The sequence below is a fragment of the Cicer arietinum genome, chromosome 5, assembly GCF_000331145.2.
Source record: "Cicer arietinum cultivar CDC Frontier isolate Library 1 chromosome 5, Cicar.CDCFrontier_v2.0, whole genome shotgun sequence".
Lineage (NCBI taxonomy): Eukaryota > Viridiplantae > Streptophyta > Magnoliopsida > Fabales > Fabaceae > Cicer > Cicer arietinum.
In genome coordinates this window covers 79,059,743-79,076,213 of record NC_021164.2, presented here as the reverse complement: position 1 = coordinate 79,076,213, position 16,471 = coordinate 79,059,743, and the positions used below count along the sequence as shown (strand labels likewise).

General features: G+C 33.2%; 4 protein-coding genes across 6 annotated transcripts in view; 3 read left to right on the top strand and 1 right to left on the bottom strand.

Annotated features, from left to right (window-relative positions):
• The window catches only part of LOC101488765 (uncharacterized), a 21,210-nt gene extending 17,694 nt beyond the window's left edge, over positions 1-3,516 (bottom strand). For all 3 annotated transcript variants that reach the window (XM_012716038.3, XM_012716037.3, XM_004500650.4), the window contains exon 1: positions 3,124-3,516. The gene's annotated coding sequence lies outside the window, so the exon portion shown is untranslated. The remainder of the gene's footprint in view (positions 1-3,123) is intronic.
• Positions 3,517-5,747: 2,231 nt separating this feature from the next.
• LOC101489096 (uncharacterized) lies at positions 5,748-8,077 on the top strand. The gene is made up of 5 exons (XM_004500651.4): positions 5,748-5,969; positions 6,044-6,387; positions 6,470-6,592; positions 6,729-6,900; positions 7,679-8,077. The coding sequence occupies exons 1-5, from the start codon at positions 5,838-5,840 to the stop codon at positions 7,862-7,864; spliced, it is 957 nt and encodes a 318-aa protein (XP_004500708.1). The 5' UTR covers positions 5,748-5,837; the 3' UTR covers positions 7,865-8,077.
• Positions 8,078-10,327: 2,250 nt separating this feature from the next.
• LOC101489429 (RNA polymerase sigma factor sigB) lies at positions 10,328-14,971 on the top strand. The gene is made up of 7 exons (XM_004500652.4): positions 10,328-10,726; positions 10,835-10,974; positions 11,262-11,867; positions 12,744-12,974; positions 13,487-13,627; positions 14,192-14,392; positions 14,491-14,971. The coding sequence occupies exons 1-7, from the start codon at positions 10,633-10,635 to the stop codon at positions 14,770-14,772; spliced, it is 1,695 nt and encodes a 564-aa protein (XP_004500709.1). The 5' UTR covers positions 10,328-10,632; the 3' UTR covers positions 14,773-14,971.
• A 480-nt stretch (positions 14,972-15,451) lies between these two features.
• LOC101503633 (chromo domain protein LHP1) overlaps positions 15,452-16,471 on the top strand; it is a 7,459-nt gene continuing 6,439 nt past the window's right edge. Inside the window, exon 1 of the mRNA XM_004501047.4 lies at positions 15,452-15,479. Within this exon, the coding sequence (XP_004501104.1) occupies positions 15,452-15,479 (28 nt within the window). The remainder of the gene's footprint in view (positions 15,480-16,471) is intronic.

Sequence of the window (16,471 nt, the reverse complement as noted above, 5' to 3'; positions counted from 1 at the left end):
AAAAAACCCCAAAAAACCCCCCCCCCCCCCCCACTCTACTCTCACTCTTCCCCCTATAATTCTTCCTCGTAAGTCATAACAAGCTAGCGAGATTGGCATTCCCGGCTCTCACAGACCTTTGGTTTGTTGGACTTGGACAAAAATCGAACAATGGATCCTTGTCCTATTCAGCCTAATTAATGCGCTTAGGCCCAAAACTTAGTACCCTTAGGGTAGTACCCTCTCACTACCTTCCACTAGAAGAACAACCTTGTGCTTAAGGCTGAAATTAGTAAATTGCCTTCGGTATTCGATTGACGTTCCTCAAGAAGCCTTCCACATATAACAAAGTCATGTCAAACACTTTCCTTGCAAGCTTTAAGTGGGTATGGCCCATTAGGTCTAGAGCCAAGCCTAATTTTTTGCTTAGTAAACGAAGAAACAGTACTAGGAGCTATGTTTCTTAAATATGGAGTTGTGTCTCATGCAGCCTAAAACAAGGGTGGTAATTTAGACCCTCTGAAAGTGATTATTTCATTTTACGGGTCTAAAACTTTCAAAAGAATTATAATAAAAAATGACGAGCTTTATGTATCCTTCACATCAATACCACAATCATATTACTTTCAAAAGAATGACGAGCTTTGTAATTTCATCTCCTTTTACTTTGTCCAATATCTTCTTCAACAAATAGGTGCCAGTAATGCATCCCAACGTAGACATCCTTTGCCCAGAGAAATTTAATCAACACTAAAAATTCAATTTGGGGTATGGTCCATGACGCCTAGAATTAGACCCAACTTATAGAACACCCATTTTTCCCCTATTTCCTCAAGAACCCTTCTAAGAACAATCACAATGATATGAAACTCTGAAAATTTTGAACTAGTACTTCTAAAAACGGTGAGAGGGCTGGTTTGCTTAAAACGTGAAGAGAAAGAGAGATGTCACTACTATGCTCATCCATGGTGGCTCCACCAATAACAATTCATTGGCCACCACATGTGCGATAGTGTTTGGTGGCTTAGGTTGCCTTGTGTAATTTTTTTATTTGACAGTTTTGATGACAGCACAAGGCTACCCAGAGTATTTTGGGACCCAAATTTTTTGGTCTTCGCGGGGTACTTCTAGCCATACTCAACCCACCACATAGCAACATTTTTCCTTCTAAATCTTTACATCTACACCAAGACACTGCCACAGATTTCATTCTAAATTTAAGTTCTTGGAACGACAAATGATTTCTACCTCACAAACTTTGACATATGCCTCATTCTCCCCAACCCAAGCACTAGTTCCATCCCTTTACTTGGTTGTTTGTTCATGTGCCTTCCTCAAAACTTCATTTGAGGAGAACTTTTCACTGGCTCATTCTGATGGGGATGGTCCTATTGCCCGAGAATTTTTCCCGTAAGCACAATAGTTAGGCCCATAATCATTGGAATATTCATACTTCTTCTTCATTTTCACCAAAACCTTAGTTGCTGCTCTCTTCCTCTTCCATGATTATCCCTTGTTTCTTCTTTATCTTCTTTGTTAATTGTTCTAACGTCTTGATGTTTGATTCCATCTCTCTTCGGTCTTCTTGATTCAAGGTACTCAATCTTTCAAAGACATTGCTACCATAGAAGTCTCTGAATCTTTTTATCACAGTTGTGGAAAATGCCTCCAAGTCTAAATCTAGAATCTCTTGTCACCAAGAACGGAACAAATGCATCGCTACACCCTCCAGGCTCAAGAACACCCATTGAACTTCTTGAAAGAACGCATTTCTTGCATCCCCAATTACTTTTTCAGCTCTAGCAATCCACACCCTGTGGGGTCAACCCCCACAGACTCTGATAGCCTTGTGATCTTGATCCAATTGTGTGCTTCCTCCATCTTTGGTGACACTGGCTCTCCCTCAAGATCCGGCGGGTCAGGCCAATTGATAGGAACTCAGCAGGAGATAAACTAAGTGTATATTACTAGTTGAAAAATCATAACCATTACATAAGAGAAACCCTTGTACTCCCAGAGCAAAGCTCTTCATCCAGAAGCTTAAAGACTCTTGTGCCCAATAACATAAGTCATTGGTGAGACACGGCCTCCTAAAAAGTGCACCATTTTTGCGAAATACATTTAAAGATGCATCAAATCAGGAATAGTGAAATGCCATTGCACCGTATAAAGAAAAAAATAACTTCTCAATCTTGCTAGAAATAGGCCATATACAAAGCATATTATAGGAACACGGGAACATTGAATTCGCTGATGATTAAGGCATGGTTTAACAATGCAAAGAAAGAAATGATCACATGTCTTGGTAATGATTTTTAGTAAAGCACTAACAAGCCATGGCGATGTCATCTAAAGGTGTTTGCCCATAAGAATGAGATCACTGTTCACAAGTGTTACCCTTGTAGTAAACATCAGATTATAATAAAAAATCGTGGACAGAAATTATTAAAAATTGATGACCTAATCTCTATCTTTATTCTATTTAAAATAATAAATCAACGGTGAGTGATAGAAGATAATTGGTGTACTCTTTTCGATGGGATAGTCCTTAGACTGTGCCATGACACAAATGTTCGCAGCTTTTCTTGTTTGTTTCCATTTTATCAAGTAGTTACAACCTAGGCCAATAAAATCCTCCTCCGGGCTTGAAATAAATTTCTAACCTAATTTCCACTCAAATCTTGGAAAATGGTTTATGTGAATCAAATCTTTTATGATCCATCAAAAATTTCCATAGCAGAAGAAAAAACATAAATTCTAGGGTTATTAGAAAGAGGAGTTGAAAAAACTCTCCTTCGTGGCTTTCTACCATATGTTAGACAAAATATGTGGATCTCGCCAACATTCAAATTTCAATATCCTTATTTGGGTAAAATGCAATTCAGAATGCTCTAATGTTTCCCAAATCCCACAGCCCACAATAATAGTTCATTCAATGAAGTCAATAACACTTGAACGCAGGATTAATGAAACCAGCACCTCCAACAGGGTGAGAATCAGAAGCAGTTGAAACCAAAATCAAATTTAAAAAATCCCTAAGACCATAAAGTAGACACTAACTTGCACCTCTAATGTTATATTTACAAAGAAATACCAAACAAGAAGAAAAAAAATAAGATTGAAAGAAGGGAAAGGAAGCGTCACCTAATCGGATCAGGCGTGAGCGAAGGGTTGCAGTGAGTTGAGAGACCGTTGAGACCTCAGAAAAAAGTGTGCCGCGCCGTGTCCCCCTATTGGAACTTTTAAAAGAACCCTTTCTCTTCACAACTGTATACGCATTTCCATTCAAACCTTAAATGCCCAAAAGCCAATTAACCTTTCCCTTTCTTGTTGCAAAAAACTGCCTACGGAAAACACAAACTTTTGCCTCACAATGGTATTTATCCTATTCCTCCTATCATGCATCAATACTAATAATGATTCACCTTTCTTCCATTCAATTCTATTGGTATCTCTATTCTACATGTGACTCTAGCCTATGTTTATGTTTACCCAAAAAATGAAATGAAAGGCAATAGTAAAATTCAAATGTTTGTAATGATAGAATGTTTTTTTTACAAAATGATACCATGATTATGATTCCACATAGTAACAAAAATTAATGTTAGTGTATCTAAATTAAAATAAATTATTTTCTAAAAGTTTATATTTACATAGAAGTACTTTTAGAGATATAAGATTGGTTTAATAGAATAAATTTGTAGTGAGGAGAATGTTTCTTCTCCACCTTCAATCTTACATTAATGTATCTCTTCTTAAAAATTAGGAGTTAAAATAATAAAATTAATTTTTTTTTCAAATTCTACCGACATCAATATCTAATTTCTCTTTTGATTAGTCCTTTAATTATCACTTCTATAAAAACAATGTTCTTCTTATACTTATTTTTATCAATAAACACATATATCGAAATTCACGAGACTCTTCTACAAATTTTCTTTTTATAATTGTTGTTGTTTGAAATCTTGTGAAGTGCATATTACATAATATGTTCATATGAAAGTTTAGCAACATAATTTGTCACGTCAATTTCAAAAGATTTATACGTTAAAACAATGTCTTTATGATAATAGTAAAGGTCGACATAATGCACCTCAATTGTTTTTAAAATGTTTAAATTTTGATAGATGATCATCGCAAGATTGAGTATAAAAAATCTTTAGACCTACTATACATTTAGATAGTTTTTTCTCTTTACTTTTGCTCTGACACTTTTTCCCTCCCTTTCCCCTACAACGACTGCCACTCAGTGCATCGCCTCTCTCGCACCAATTGGCTCTCCCTTGGTGGCATGGTCTCTCAACCTCTTTCTCCCTCTCCACTTTCTCGTTTTATTTTCTTTTTTCCTTATTTTGTTATCGTCATTGTTTACGTAGTCGCTGTATCCCAATGATCTTTGTGTAGGCATCGATGGTTGTCTTTCTCGATTGTTGTCACTATTAGTTTTGATCATAGTCGTCACACGCGTTAGTTGTTAGTTTTTATTCTTGATTATCTTAGTGTCATTTAATTTTACTCTTATTACCATAAGTTAGTTTTTTTCAACTTATTGTTAAATTTAGTGAATATGTAAAACAAAGAAACGGTATGACCGAAAACGATGATATTTTAGTGTTATGTGGCATTTAATAGCATTAATTAATTAACTTTATTATTTATATCCATTTATTTAAAATCAAAGTTTAACTAGTAGTATTTCTTTCTCCATCAAATGATAACCCTAATTCAAAAAAATAAATATATCAACTATTTTATCCTCCTAAATAAAAACAAAAACTATAACTAAACAGACATAACTGAAATGCTATGGTTTGCATTTTGTAAAAACTTAATCGAAAAGAAATTGATAATGAAGTCTTAGAAAAATTCTTATGAAGTAGAAAGTATAAATAGTGCATAAGAAGAAAAAGGATGCGAAGAATACTAGACACACGACAAATGCAATTGAGTCTTATACTATTGATGCATTTATTATTTCACATCTCCAAGTTTTTTACAAGGATTATAGTTCCATTCAAAGACTATCTAGAGCTTGAACGAAACTCGAAAAACAAAAAGAATATGAAAGACATGCAATTATATACTCATCGTAGAATTTTGAGTTTTCTAATTTGGGAAATGAGTTGCCATGTTTACCTAATTTAACAACAAATAAATGGAAAGAAAATTAAATAACCAAATTGTCACTTTTAAAAGCAAAGTGACTAACTTGCACTTCAATTGTTAGTATATTTTGTTTGTTAGTTTAGGTAGTATTAATTCATATCTTAGATTATATCTTGCTTTTTCAAACAAGCATGATTCATACTCCATGTTTTTCAATATTAACTACCATGAAAAAAAAAGTGAAGGATAATTAAACAGTGATTATAGTATGATTACTTTTAGCTATATATACATCTACAAAACATATATATTTTTTATCTTAAAAAAACCAAAACTTGACTCGAATTTTGTAGTGTCAAATTTAATTTTTAATGTAATATTTCACTATTTTGTTTTTAATTATGTTTTATAATTAATTTGTGTGTAGATAAATAAGTGTGTCATTTACATGTCATTTATTGTGAGACTAAGAATAATAATTTTTTGATTTTTCATTGAAGGAGTTTTTTAATTATGATGTATAGCAAAAGCTCTCTCCGTACCCTGATTCTACCGTAATAACTTTTATTTTGATGATTTCTTATTTTTTTTCACCCTCTAAAAGAGAATAAAACAGCTTTATATAAGGGATCTAAGTCTAATTTCAGTGGGAGCAAGTAATATTGTATTTGTTGTTTATTTTATATAATAGAAATAGAAGAAGAAAGTAAACAAGTAGAGAGTAAGTAAGGAGGGGGGAAGGCAAAGTAGTGATGTATTTTTGTGGAGCAAAATGGATGTCAGCCTCTGTGTCTCAGTCTCCTCTAATTCCATCCAAATGCTCAAACCAATCACTAATTTCTTCTTCTTCCTCCAATAATTATCGCCCCGCCGTTATTCTCCCGGTTAGTAGTAGTAGTAGTAGTAGTACGTCTCTCTATGCGGTATTTGGCATTGATCTTAGTAATTTTGATTTCAGGGGTTAGGGAACAATTCGGGTGACTACCAGAAGTTGGAGGCAACACTGAAGGAAAACTACGGCGTGTCCACCGTGGTTGCTAAGGTATCGAGACTTGACTGGCTCCGAAATGCCGCCGGTTTGATTGATTCCAATTACTGGCGTGGCACTCTTGAACCAACCCCTGTCCTTGATTGGTATTTGAAGAGGGTTGATGATGCTGTTCAAGAGGCTAAGGATTTGGCACCAGATTCCACTCTATCATTCATTGGCCACTCAGCAGGTGGATGGCTTGCACGTCTCTATATGCAACAATTTGGGATCTCCGATATATCATTGTTACTCACTCTCGGAACCCCTCACCTGTAACTAATTTCAATCCTAATTAATTATTAATAGTCATTAATTATTTTACTACTAATTAACTTGTCTATGTTTTCGTTTCAGCCCAGCTCCAAAAGGAGTGCCCGGTGTTATCGATCAAACCAGGGGCCTCCTTGATTACGTTGAAAAATATTGCTCAAAAGCTGTTTACACCCCTCAACTCAAGTATGTATGTATAGCAGGAAGGTGAGAACATATATACATACTTTTTTCTCTTCCACGCACTCTTCTAATTCACTTATTAATAACTACCTACTAATTCAATTACTGAATTATCTATCTATACTTCAATTGCATACTACAATTAATACACAAAATGAAGGTATATTGAAGGGGCTCCGCTTTTTGGCAAGTCAAATCCAAATGCTGAGTCTCAGGGTGTGCTTCCTACTAATAGTTCTCAGCTACTTCCTGAGGCTGCTATTATCAACGCTGCAATCACTTCTCCTAACACAACATTACGTGCTCGCTTTGTTGGCCAAGGATACAAGCAGGTGAATGAAGTTACTTGATGTTTTAACTGTTAATTATTTATAGACAAAACTATACTAGTGTGCAAGCAATACATTTTGGTTATTAGCCAATATATTTCATCCAATAAGTGAAATAGTCTCTTTGGTCATTTTGATCATCACATGTCTAAGGTAATATTTTTTAGAAATTAGAAAATTAATATTTTATTATTTTTTAATTTGTTTCTCCACGTCTTTGATTTGTCGCATGTTTCTTGTGCGTGTTGTGCCCTCTATGATCTTGTTGTCCCAACTGCAACCATGTATCACTTTTTTAGACGATCAGGCCCAATCCATTCACGTGATTTGAACGTCGAATTTATTATGGATTTCCTCTAAATAGAGTGCTTCATTCACTTCAGAAAGGATACGAAAACTCGACGCATTTATGATTTTTCTCTCTTTTCCCTCTTATGCTCGACACATATTAGAGTCACTTCTCCCATTTCTTTAGGTCCTTTTCGAAATTTTGTCTTATTAGTACCATAGTTCTATATTGATTTTATCTATGTTGAGGATGTAATTTTAGAATTGTGACTACATTACAGTAGGACTTCGATACGCTTTGTAATTGGGTGGTTATATCTTGAGGACCGTGTTAGATAGTCTGCATGCGCAATTCTAGACAGTGTCGCGACTTAATACACGACTCAATCCAATCATATTTTTGTTGACTACAATCTATTTTTTCAAAAACTGTGTTTCTTCGTTTGGAAAACAACATTTATGCTGACCAAAGTTGTAAGAATTAATTTGTCAGGTTTGTGGACAAGCAAATGTATGGGGTGATGGTGTTGTGCCACAAGTATCAGCTCATCTTGAGGGTGCACTTAACATTTGCTTAGACGGAGTTTATCACTCACCAGTTGGTTCAGACGATGCCATTAGACCATGGTATGGTTCCCCTCATGTGGTCCAACAATGGATACAACACCTCCTTCATTAACCGGAAGATGTTAGTGAATTATGTCATTTTATTAGTATACCATTATACAAAATTATTTTCATTTTTTCTTTCTTCTTGTATTTGTGGCGTTTAATTTGTTTAATTAACGACAAAGCCATAATACTATATGATTCTCCTATCCTATATACTTGGAACTGCATCTTAAAGTGAATGATTTGATATGACATAATAGAGAATTTTTATGAAATTAAACTTTAGTGTAAAACTAAATATTGCGTTAAGAAAAAAAAATAGCATGGATATACATTAAACTCCTTCATTTACTTTGCTTTTAAAACCGTACATAATAATTTTTGTATGTTATACATTTAATAGTTTATTTAATGTATTCTATTATTTCCAATAATTTTAAAATAAAATAAATAAATAAATTTTAAATGACATAAATGGCCATCCTACTTATGTTTTATTTGAAATGTTGATAGTAAAAAATGTGTTTAAAAATTTAAAACAAGTACGTGAATTTGATAAATAAAAAAATTAACCATTTGTATTGTCAATTAATTATTAATTTTTTTTATTAAACTTAAACATATAGAGCCATAATACTATATGATTCTCCTATCCTGTATATTTGTAACTGCATCTTAAAGTGAATGATTTGATATGACATAATAGATAATTTTTATGATATTAAGTGTTAATATAAAACTAAATATTGCGTTAAAAAAAAAAAAACTAGCCATAGATATACATTAGACTCCTTTTCATTTTGCTTTCTTAAACCATACATAATAATTTTTTATGTTTCATAATTAATAGTTTTATTTAATGTATCTCCAATATTTTTAAAATAAAATAAATAAATAAATTTTAAATTACATAAATGGCCACCCTACTTATGTTTTTCTGAAAAGTTTATATAAAATATGTGTTTGTTTGATATTAAAAAACATGTTTAAAAATTTATAACAAGTACGTGAATTTGATAAAGAAAAAAGTAACCATTTGTATTGTCAATTAAATTATTAAAATAAATTTATTAAACTTAAACATATGGACGCTAAATTTTGCTATCGAATGAATATGAACAAAAATAAAAAGGATGGTTTTAAAGGGAGTGTTGTGATAGAATAAAATAGTAAAAGAAAGGTAAAAATTTATTAAGGGTAATTTAATTCAATTATTTTGTGCTAAACTAGTTACTTATCTTCTTGTGTGTCAAATTACTTCTTATTTAAATAAATGTATATACAATTAGATTCACACTAATTTTAGATATATTTTATTATAAATTTGCAGTTAGCACGGTTGGTGAATTAAATAGCAGTTATAAGAAAAAATTCATAGTTCTTAACTATGAAAACTTACCTTTGAAAACTTACATAATCATTAACTTATTAAGGAAACATATTGGCAATGAATCTTTGGCACAATAGTATTGGCATATTTGTAGCGTAAAAAATCGCATTTCAAGTTTGTCTTTTATCGATTTCATGCTGGAGATTGCCATAAACATTGACATCAACTTGATTCTCATTACTAATACTAGCCATTGAATTCCAAAGAAATGGGAAATTAGAGATATTGTTCTCGTCAAGATTTGGTGGTATTGATTGTTTTACTAGTGATTGTACGACTTCTGAAGGCCTAATTGAATATTGAAGATAATTTTGAGATTCATAATTTCATTATTCGATGGTTTCATTGATTTTTTAATCACCGTAAACTTTATTATATGTATCTAATTTATAGTAGTTAAATATTTACTATACAATATATGTTTATTATTTATGGGAGTTAAACTTTTTTTCATTTGCTATATGCATTTATTCTATAACAATTACACATTTTTTATTCTTAGTTTGTTTATATTCTATAATAGATCAATTTTAAGTGTTAAATTTGTCATTCGAAGTCTTTAAGATTATTACGCTTGACTATTATAATTGAGTGTTCACTTATATCTTATAATAGTTCAACTTTATGGATCAAATTTTTCATTCAATATCTTAAAGATTGTGACTTTTGACTACTACAATTGAGTGAGTGGAGAAAGAGATTATATGACATCAAAATAATAACTCTTGACTAGTATAATTGAATGAGTGCACGTAAAAAATTGTAATAAGTTTGAAGATACCTAAAAATAGATAGTAGAAATTTTAGAATTAAATATTTCAACTATTACTATTTTTCGTATCTATTTTATGTTTAATCGATATAATTAGAACTTGCATTTTTATTGTTGTAATATGTATTTTATTTTCTCTAGAATTGTAGTCATCATCCAAAATTGAAAATGTTAATGAATATTCTAACTTGACTATTAGATATTTTTAGATTTGATTATAGAGAGTTATAAATTGATTAATAATATTAATTATGGATTTGAATTAAAATTTGTTAATTTAATTAGGATGTGAATATAATCCTTGTCCTACTGTAAAAAAGGAAGATAAATAAGAAGGGTGAGTTGAGGAAGGAAATAGATAAAAGCTGATCTTACCCTCTTATCCGAATGGGACGGGAATGAGATGTTGAGAAGAGAAGAAGCACCGCCCCTTTCTCTCTTATTTTCTGAATGAAAGAATGAAGGAATGAACCAATAGCCGTTACCGTTACTCACTCCTTCTGTCTTCGATTCCGCATTCTATCCTATCACATGACATGAGACCCCCCAATAACATTCACGCCCTTACACTTTCATTTATTATCATTATTTATTATCCAAAATAAAACGCTACTGCTACTACCTTTTTCTTCTTATCCTTATTTAATCAATCAGCCTTGGGTTCGGAGGGAGAATGTCGTGTTTATTGCCACAATTCAACTGCCACCCCGATACTTTCAGAACTCCTCTTCCTACCCACCGCCATCATCTTATTCTTCTTCTTCAAAGTATAATAATAATAATAATAATAATAATAATAATAATAATAATACTCTCTCTTTCTCCCATTCCCCCCATTATTACTGTCTAATAATTATTCTCATCTTCTTTTGCAGCCAAAACAAGACACAATTTGTATTTCCGCCCACAATGTATTTTGTCTGCCGCACCTCCTTCAACTTCTGCACTCATTGATTTCGATGTTGCTGCTGCTGCTGCTGCTGCAAACTCACCTAATTGGCCCTATGTCGCTCAGGTTACCTTTTTCATTTCCTCAACTTAGGGTTCCATTGCCTCCACTATTCTTTTAATCTTACTATTCCTCTTACATTGCATCCTCATCTTCTTTTTCATTCTCATCTCAGTCACACTAAGGGCCATTATACTAATACAATTGTAATTCACCTTTTTTAACTTTCCGATCAATTTCATACTATTGATCATTAATCCTACATTTCTTTAGCCATGTAGAGAGAGAAAATTAGGTTTATCAAATCATCAACCTTACCCAGTAACTAATTATATATTTTTTCCTTTAACCAGGCACACTTTAAAGCAACCTCATCTGCAGAATCACTTCTTACTAATGAAGAGGCTGTAATAGCTGCTGCTGCTTCTGAAGCTCTTACTCTTGCTAAAGCAGCTGCAAAGGTTGCAAAGGACGCAGCTCTATTAGTTAAAAAGAAGCCCCTGCAAGAAGCTGGGTTTAAATCGCAACTTCCTTCCACGCCTGATAATTTTCTTCTCAAATGGGTTCAACACATGGAAGCACAAGAAGCTGTAGCAGGAGGAGGATCCGTGAGCAATGGAGCAGAAATATTGGAAGATGTTGACATCAGCCCCAACCAGGAGGAGTTGGATGAGGAGGAGCCTACCTGTGAGGAACTTGAAAATTCCGAGGAACAGCTTTCCGATAGTATAGATGCAAGATCTGGGCGCCAAACAGAAAGAAAAGCCAGAAGAGTCAGAGCATCTGGGAAAGCTGCTACAAATATTGTGTCTTTTAAGTCTGGATCCACCAGCAGGAAAAGGCGTGTTCGTACGCAAGAAGTAGACTATTCTGATCCACTGCGTTACTTAAGAACAACAACTAGAACTACACGGCTTCTTACTCCAGCCGAAGAAATTAAGTATTCTGAAGGAATACAGGTGGGATTCACTAGTTAGTGATGTTGCATTATTTATGTCTCTGCGATTGCTGAGACTGCATCACATCACCCATATTTGATTGTGATTCTCTGCAATATTAAGGATCACAATGCTACCATGACTCGAATTTAAAACCTTGTTTAGAACAATCTGGTAGATAGTAAACCATTCTCTTCATGCTCTTAATACTTGATATGCTCCTAAATCACCCAATATTCATCATTAAATCTTCATAAAGTGCTTGCTGATCTTTTGATTTTGCAAATGAATATCTATACCATTCTTAAAGTATCTCCAAATGCCACAAGCCTCATTCATCAAGGTTGTCATTTACAGAACCACCTATAGCATTGTCAGTTGCTTCAAAATATCCCATTTGAATATATCTTCTTTTGCTGCTCAAGTTCTTCTTCCTTTTTAACCGTATTGTATATAAAAAATGTAAAATTCTACTTCATAATTTTCACCTCATGTGATGATCTTTGAAATTTTCCTTTGAATTATTACAGAATTAACCCCTCACATTTAGACAACGTTATTGAGTACTTCTTTCTTAGTTGTGGGAAGATAGGAGTGTACATTATCCCTTACCTTTATTTTATTCACATTTAGACAATGTTATAATTTACTTCTTTCTCGGTTGTGGGAAAATAGGAGTGTACATTATCTCTTGCCTTATTTTACTCTTTAAGAATAATTAGTTTTTATTTTGGCGCGACATTCTTCAAGATACTTCCTGCTGGTTAGGTTGGCACTTGTGCAGTTTTTTCTTTATTCTGATTATAGTTTTCAACTGACTTATATTTTACTTGAAGTTTTATTATTATGCTTTTATTTACTAATCCATTTGCCTCTTCTCCTGCCAATATAATTCAGGACTTGATAAAGCTTGAAAAACTCCAAGACGATCTTGTAGAAAAATGTGGGGGCGAGCCCACATTTGGTCAATGGGCTACACTGGCAGGGGTAGATCAGAAAACCCTAAGAAAACGTTTAAATTATGGTGTATTTTGCAAAGAAAAAATGATTAAAAGCAATATACGACTTGTGATATCAGTTGCTAAAAATTATCAGGGATCTGGGATGAGTCTTCAAGATCTAGTCCAGGTATATTTTCACCTGTACAATATTTTGCTATAAAGTATGGACACAGCAGGGGCACTAGAAATGGATATAATTTGAAATAGGCACTGGGCTATGGCAAATTTAAAAAATTTAGGACACGGAAAAGTTATAGTACAGCACATAAAATCAGTATAAAATTAATATGAGAACACAAATCTTAAATCAAAAGGGTGAATTAATATTTTCAAAGTTAGTAAGTATGAGTTATTGCAGACGAAATAAAATACTATTTATTTTGATCATTGCGATATTCTCATTTGTAAAGTATAACATTTTAACAAAATTAAGAAAAAATATTGTAAAATACAACTTATACAAGTGAAAGTGTCCTCAAAGTGTTCAATACAAATGTGTCTGACATGCGTACAATATAGCATGACTTCAGTTTGAGAGTGTCGATGCTTCTTTGATTGTCTGTGTATATAATAATTATTGAGTGGCAACTTCAATGGTTCCCATAATCAACTATTTAACTCTTTTTTGGTGGTTTGTAGGAAGGATGCCGCGGCCTTGTAAGAGGTGCAGAGAAGTATGATGCTTCTAAGGGTTTTAAGTTCTCAACCTATGCTCATTGGTGGATTAAACAGGCAGTTCGGAAAGCACTTTCTGTTCAGTCAAGAACTATTCGTTTGCCAGTGAGTATTATCTTTATCTTTCATTATTTCTTTCTGACCATGCATGAAAGTATTTTTGCTACCAACTGTTAATGGAAAACCCACAAGCTATTCTTGGTTATATGAGTTGAAAGGCAGGATCTACGGAAGACTACCTTGATAAGTGGTCTGCGGTTGACCGATATTTGAAATTTGCCTAAAATTCCAATGACAGCTGCCGCTCCCTAACATAGAAATTCACGGTCCTCCTCGTCCTCACTGTTGAGACAATAATGTGATTGATGTTGGTTCGGAAAAAACAAGGGGGAACAAATATGAGTTGAGTTTTGAAGCACACTCATATTTGTTTCCCTTTGTTTTTGTTGAACAAACATGAAAGAGGTCAATATCTAAGTTGTGCAGATGCGGATGAGGAGGACTGTGAGCTTCTCTTTGAGGCAACGTCAGTTGTCGTTTGAGTTTCAGAATACTTTGAAATATCAGTCCACATTAGACCACCTATCAAAGTGATTCACTGCAGGATTTTCTCATGGTTAAATTGCTCTAATGTTTATAACAGACTATGCAATATTTTTGGTTTAACAGTTCCACATGGTGGGAGCAACATACAAAGTGAAGGAGGCAAGAAAACAACTGTACAGTGAAAATGGAAGACAGCCTGACGATGAAGAAGTTGCCGAAGCTACTGGGCTGTCAATGAAGAGGCTTAGTGCTGTACTTTTGACCCCAAAAGCTCCCAGATCTTTGGAACAGAAGATTGGGATCAACCAGAGTCTTAAACCTTCAGTCTGTCCTAAATCTAGTTCAACTTTGTGCTTCGTGAAAAAACTACTTTTCATATGATGTTGATTTTACTGATACATTGGCGTGTATGTTCTGAGCAGGAAGTACTTGCTGATCCTGAAGCTGAAACGGCTGAAGAGCAGTTGATTAAGCAATTCATGAAAAAGGACCTGGAAAAGGTACTGGACAGTCTGAATCCAAGAGAGAGACAAGTGATTAGATGGAGATTTGGTATGGATGATGGAAGGATGAAAACCCTGCAAGAGATAGGGGAAATGATGGGTGTGAGTAGGGAGAGAATTAGACAAATTGAGTCCTGTGCTTTTAGGAAGCTTAAGAACAAGAAGAGAGCCAAGCATTTGCAGCAGTATTTGGTTTCATAATCATAACACCACCAAATATTGATGTTAATCCGCTGGATGAGTTAGCTTATATGATGCTCTTTGTTCTTATATGTATATGTTCTTCATTGTTCAATATTATTTTCAGTATACTAGGAATCAGGAAATGTATGTAAACACAAGCGAATAACTTTTTGACAAAGAGTTGACCATTTTTTTAATGTACGTGATTTATTCGAAAGTCCGAAATTTTTGCAAATAAGTTTCAGGGAGAGTAGTCTACCTACTAGTTATTATTCTAGTTTGGAGTTGCTCATTCATGAAGGAACAATTGTTAGCATAGCCATAATCTCTGCAATATGCACAGACCAATGAATGTGAACACCTGTCAGATACAGTTTTTCTATGCCCTGGTTTAGAGGTATTTTACACTTTAGAAGACTTCATTTGGCCGTGGAGATTTATTTTCTATGATAGGATTTCAATTTGAAGTAGACTTCGACGTAGTAGATTCTTGAAATGATACGCGGACATGTTGATATTGCTAAAATAATAAAGAAATGACACTAACACCTATACATATAGGATAGTTTTTCATCTTCATTTATGCATCTACTTCCAAAAAACTTAACATCATGTAGTTAAATTTCGTGTTTTTAACACCCGTCATTAAACATAAGTGTTTTTACACATTTTTAATCTATGTAATTGTGTCGGAGATATGTCTAAGGAGTCTGAGGTATGCCGAAGTGAAAAAAACTAATTGTATTTTTGGGATACTTATTTAAGGTGTTGTGCAAGTGTTGTATGAATAATAAATACCAGTGCGTGTCGAGTTCAGTGACATACCTAATCCAAAATGTATTTGTGCTTCATAGGAATTTCATAAATGCATATTATATACCGACATTTTCTATCTTTTTCACTTTTCCTCAAATGTTAATTTGTATAATATCAATATTTGATTTAACTACTTTACTAATTATTTACTTCATAGAATCCAATTCTAGATATCCATGTATTTTTGTTTTCTAAACAAATCAATGAAATGATTGATATAAGATGTTATCATATGTTTGATCAATAATTGATAATTCAAAAGTTTATAAGAAAAGTTCACCTTCATAATTGCGATATAATCTAATAGATAATTCAACTAACATTCCTACAATAGATATGATTCTTTGTACTCACAAGAGGTATGAATTTTGCACAATTCATTAATTAATATCAATATAGTAGTTAAGTAACGTTAGTATAAGATTATTTGATGTTCTTTTATTGAACTCCTTTAATGAACGAATTAGAAGTAGTAAATACTTTTGGAAGTATTGATATCTTAATTCATTTTCAATAGAGTTATGAGATGATCTATTCTAAAATGAAATAATTGTACATGAATTGATTCAATTGAATTCGTGAAGGCAAAACAAATGTCAAGAGTTAGGCATATAACAATATTTACTTTTTTTTATATATATAATAATAATTACATTATTATTTCTTTGGATACTAGTCATGGTAAATTGATAAAAGTTAAAGAGGAAGTGTCTGTTATATTTATTAGTATAGTTTGAACAAACACAAGTCTCTTCCGTGAAAGAAAAAAGACGAAGTCTCTGTTGTGTGTCTAGTAAAAAGAAGATCGGTTGAGTTGAGTTGGGTTGGTGGTGGGAGCAATAGGTTCGCGAGTAGGAAGTAATAAGTAATGAAATGAGAAAGACGAAGAGGAGTAGCGGGT

Excerpts from the sequence above, each read along its gene's own strand:
- LOC101489096 (XM_004500651.4), top strand. The coding sequence starts at position 5,838 with ATGTATTTTTGTGGAGCAAAATGGATGTCAGCCTCTGTGTCTCAGTCT. Across the intron at positions 5,970-6,043 it reads GCCCCGCCGTTATTCTCCCG|GGGTTAGGGAACAATTCGGG; the intron begins GTTAGTAGTAGT and ends TTTTGATTTCAG. Across the intron at positions 6,593-6,728 it reads TATGTATGTATAGCAGGAAG|GTATATTGAAGGGGCTCCGC; the intron begins GTGAGAACATAT and ends CACAAAATGAAG.
- LOC101489429 (XM_004500652.4), top strand. The coding sequence starts at position 10,633 with ATGTCGTGTTTATTGCCACAATTCAACTGCCACCCCGATACTTTCAGA. Across the intron at positions 10,727-10,834 it reads TCTTATTCTTCTTCTTCAAA|CCAAAACAAGACACAATTTG; the intron begins GTATAATAATAA and ends CTTCTTTTGCAG. Across the intron at positions 10,975-11,261 it reads ATTGGCCCTATGTCGCTCAG|GCACACTTTAAAGCAACCTC; the intron begins GTTACCTTTTTC and ends TCCTTTAACCAG.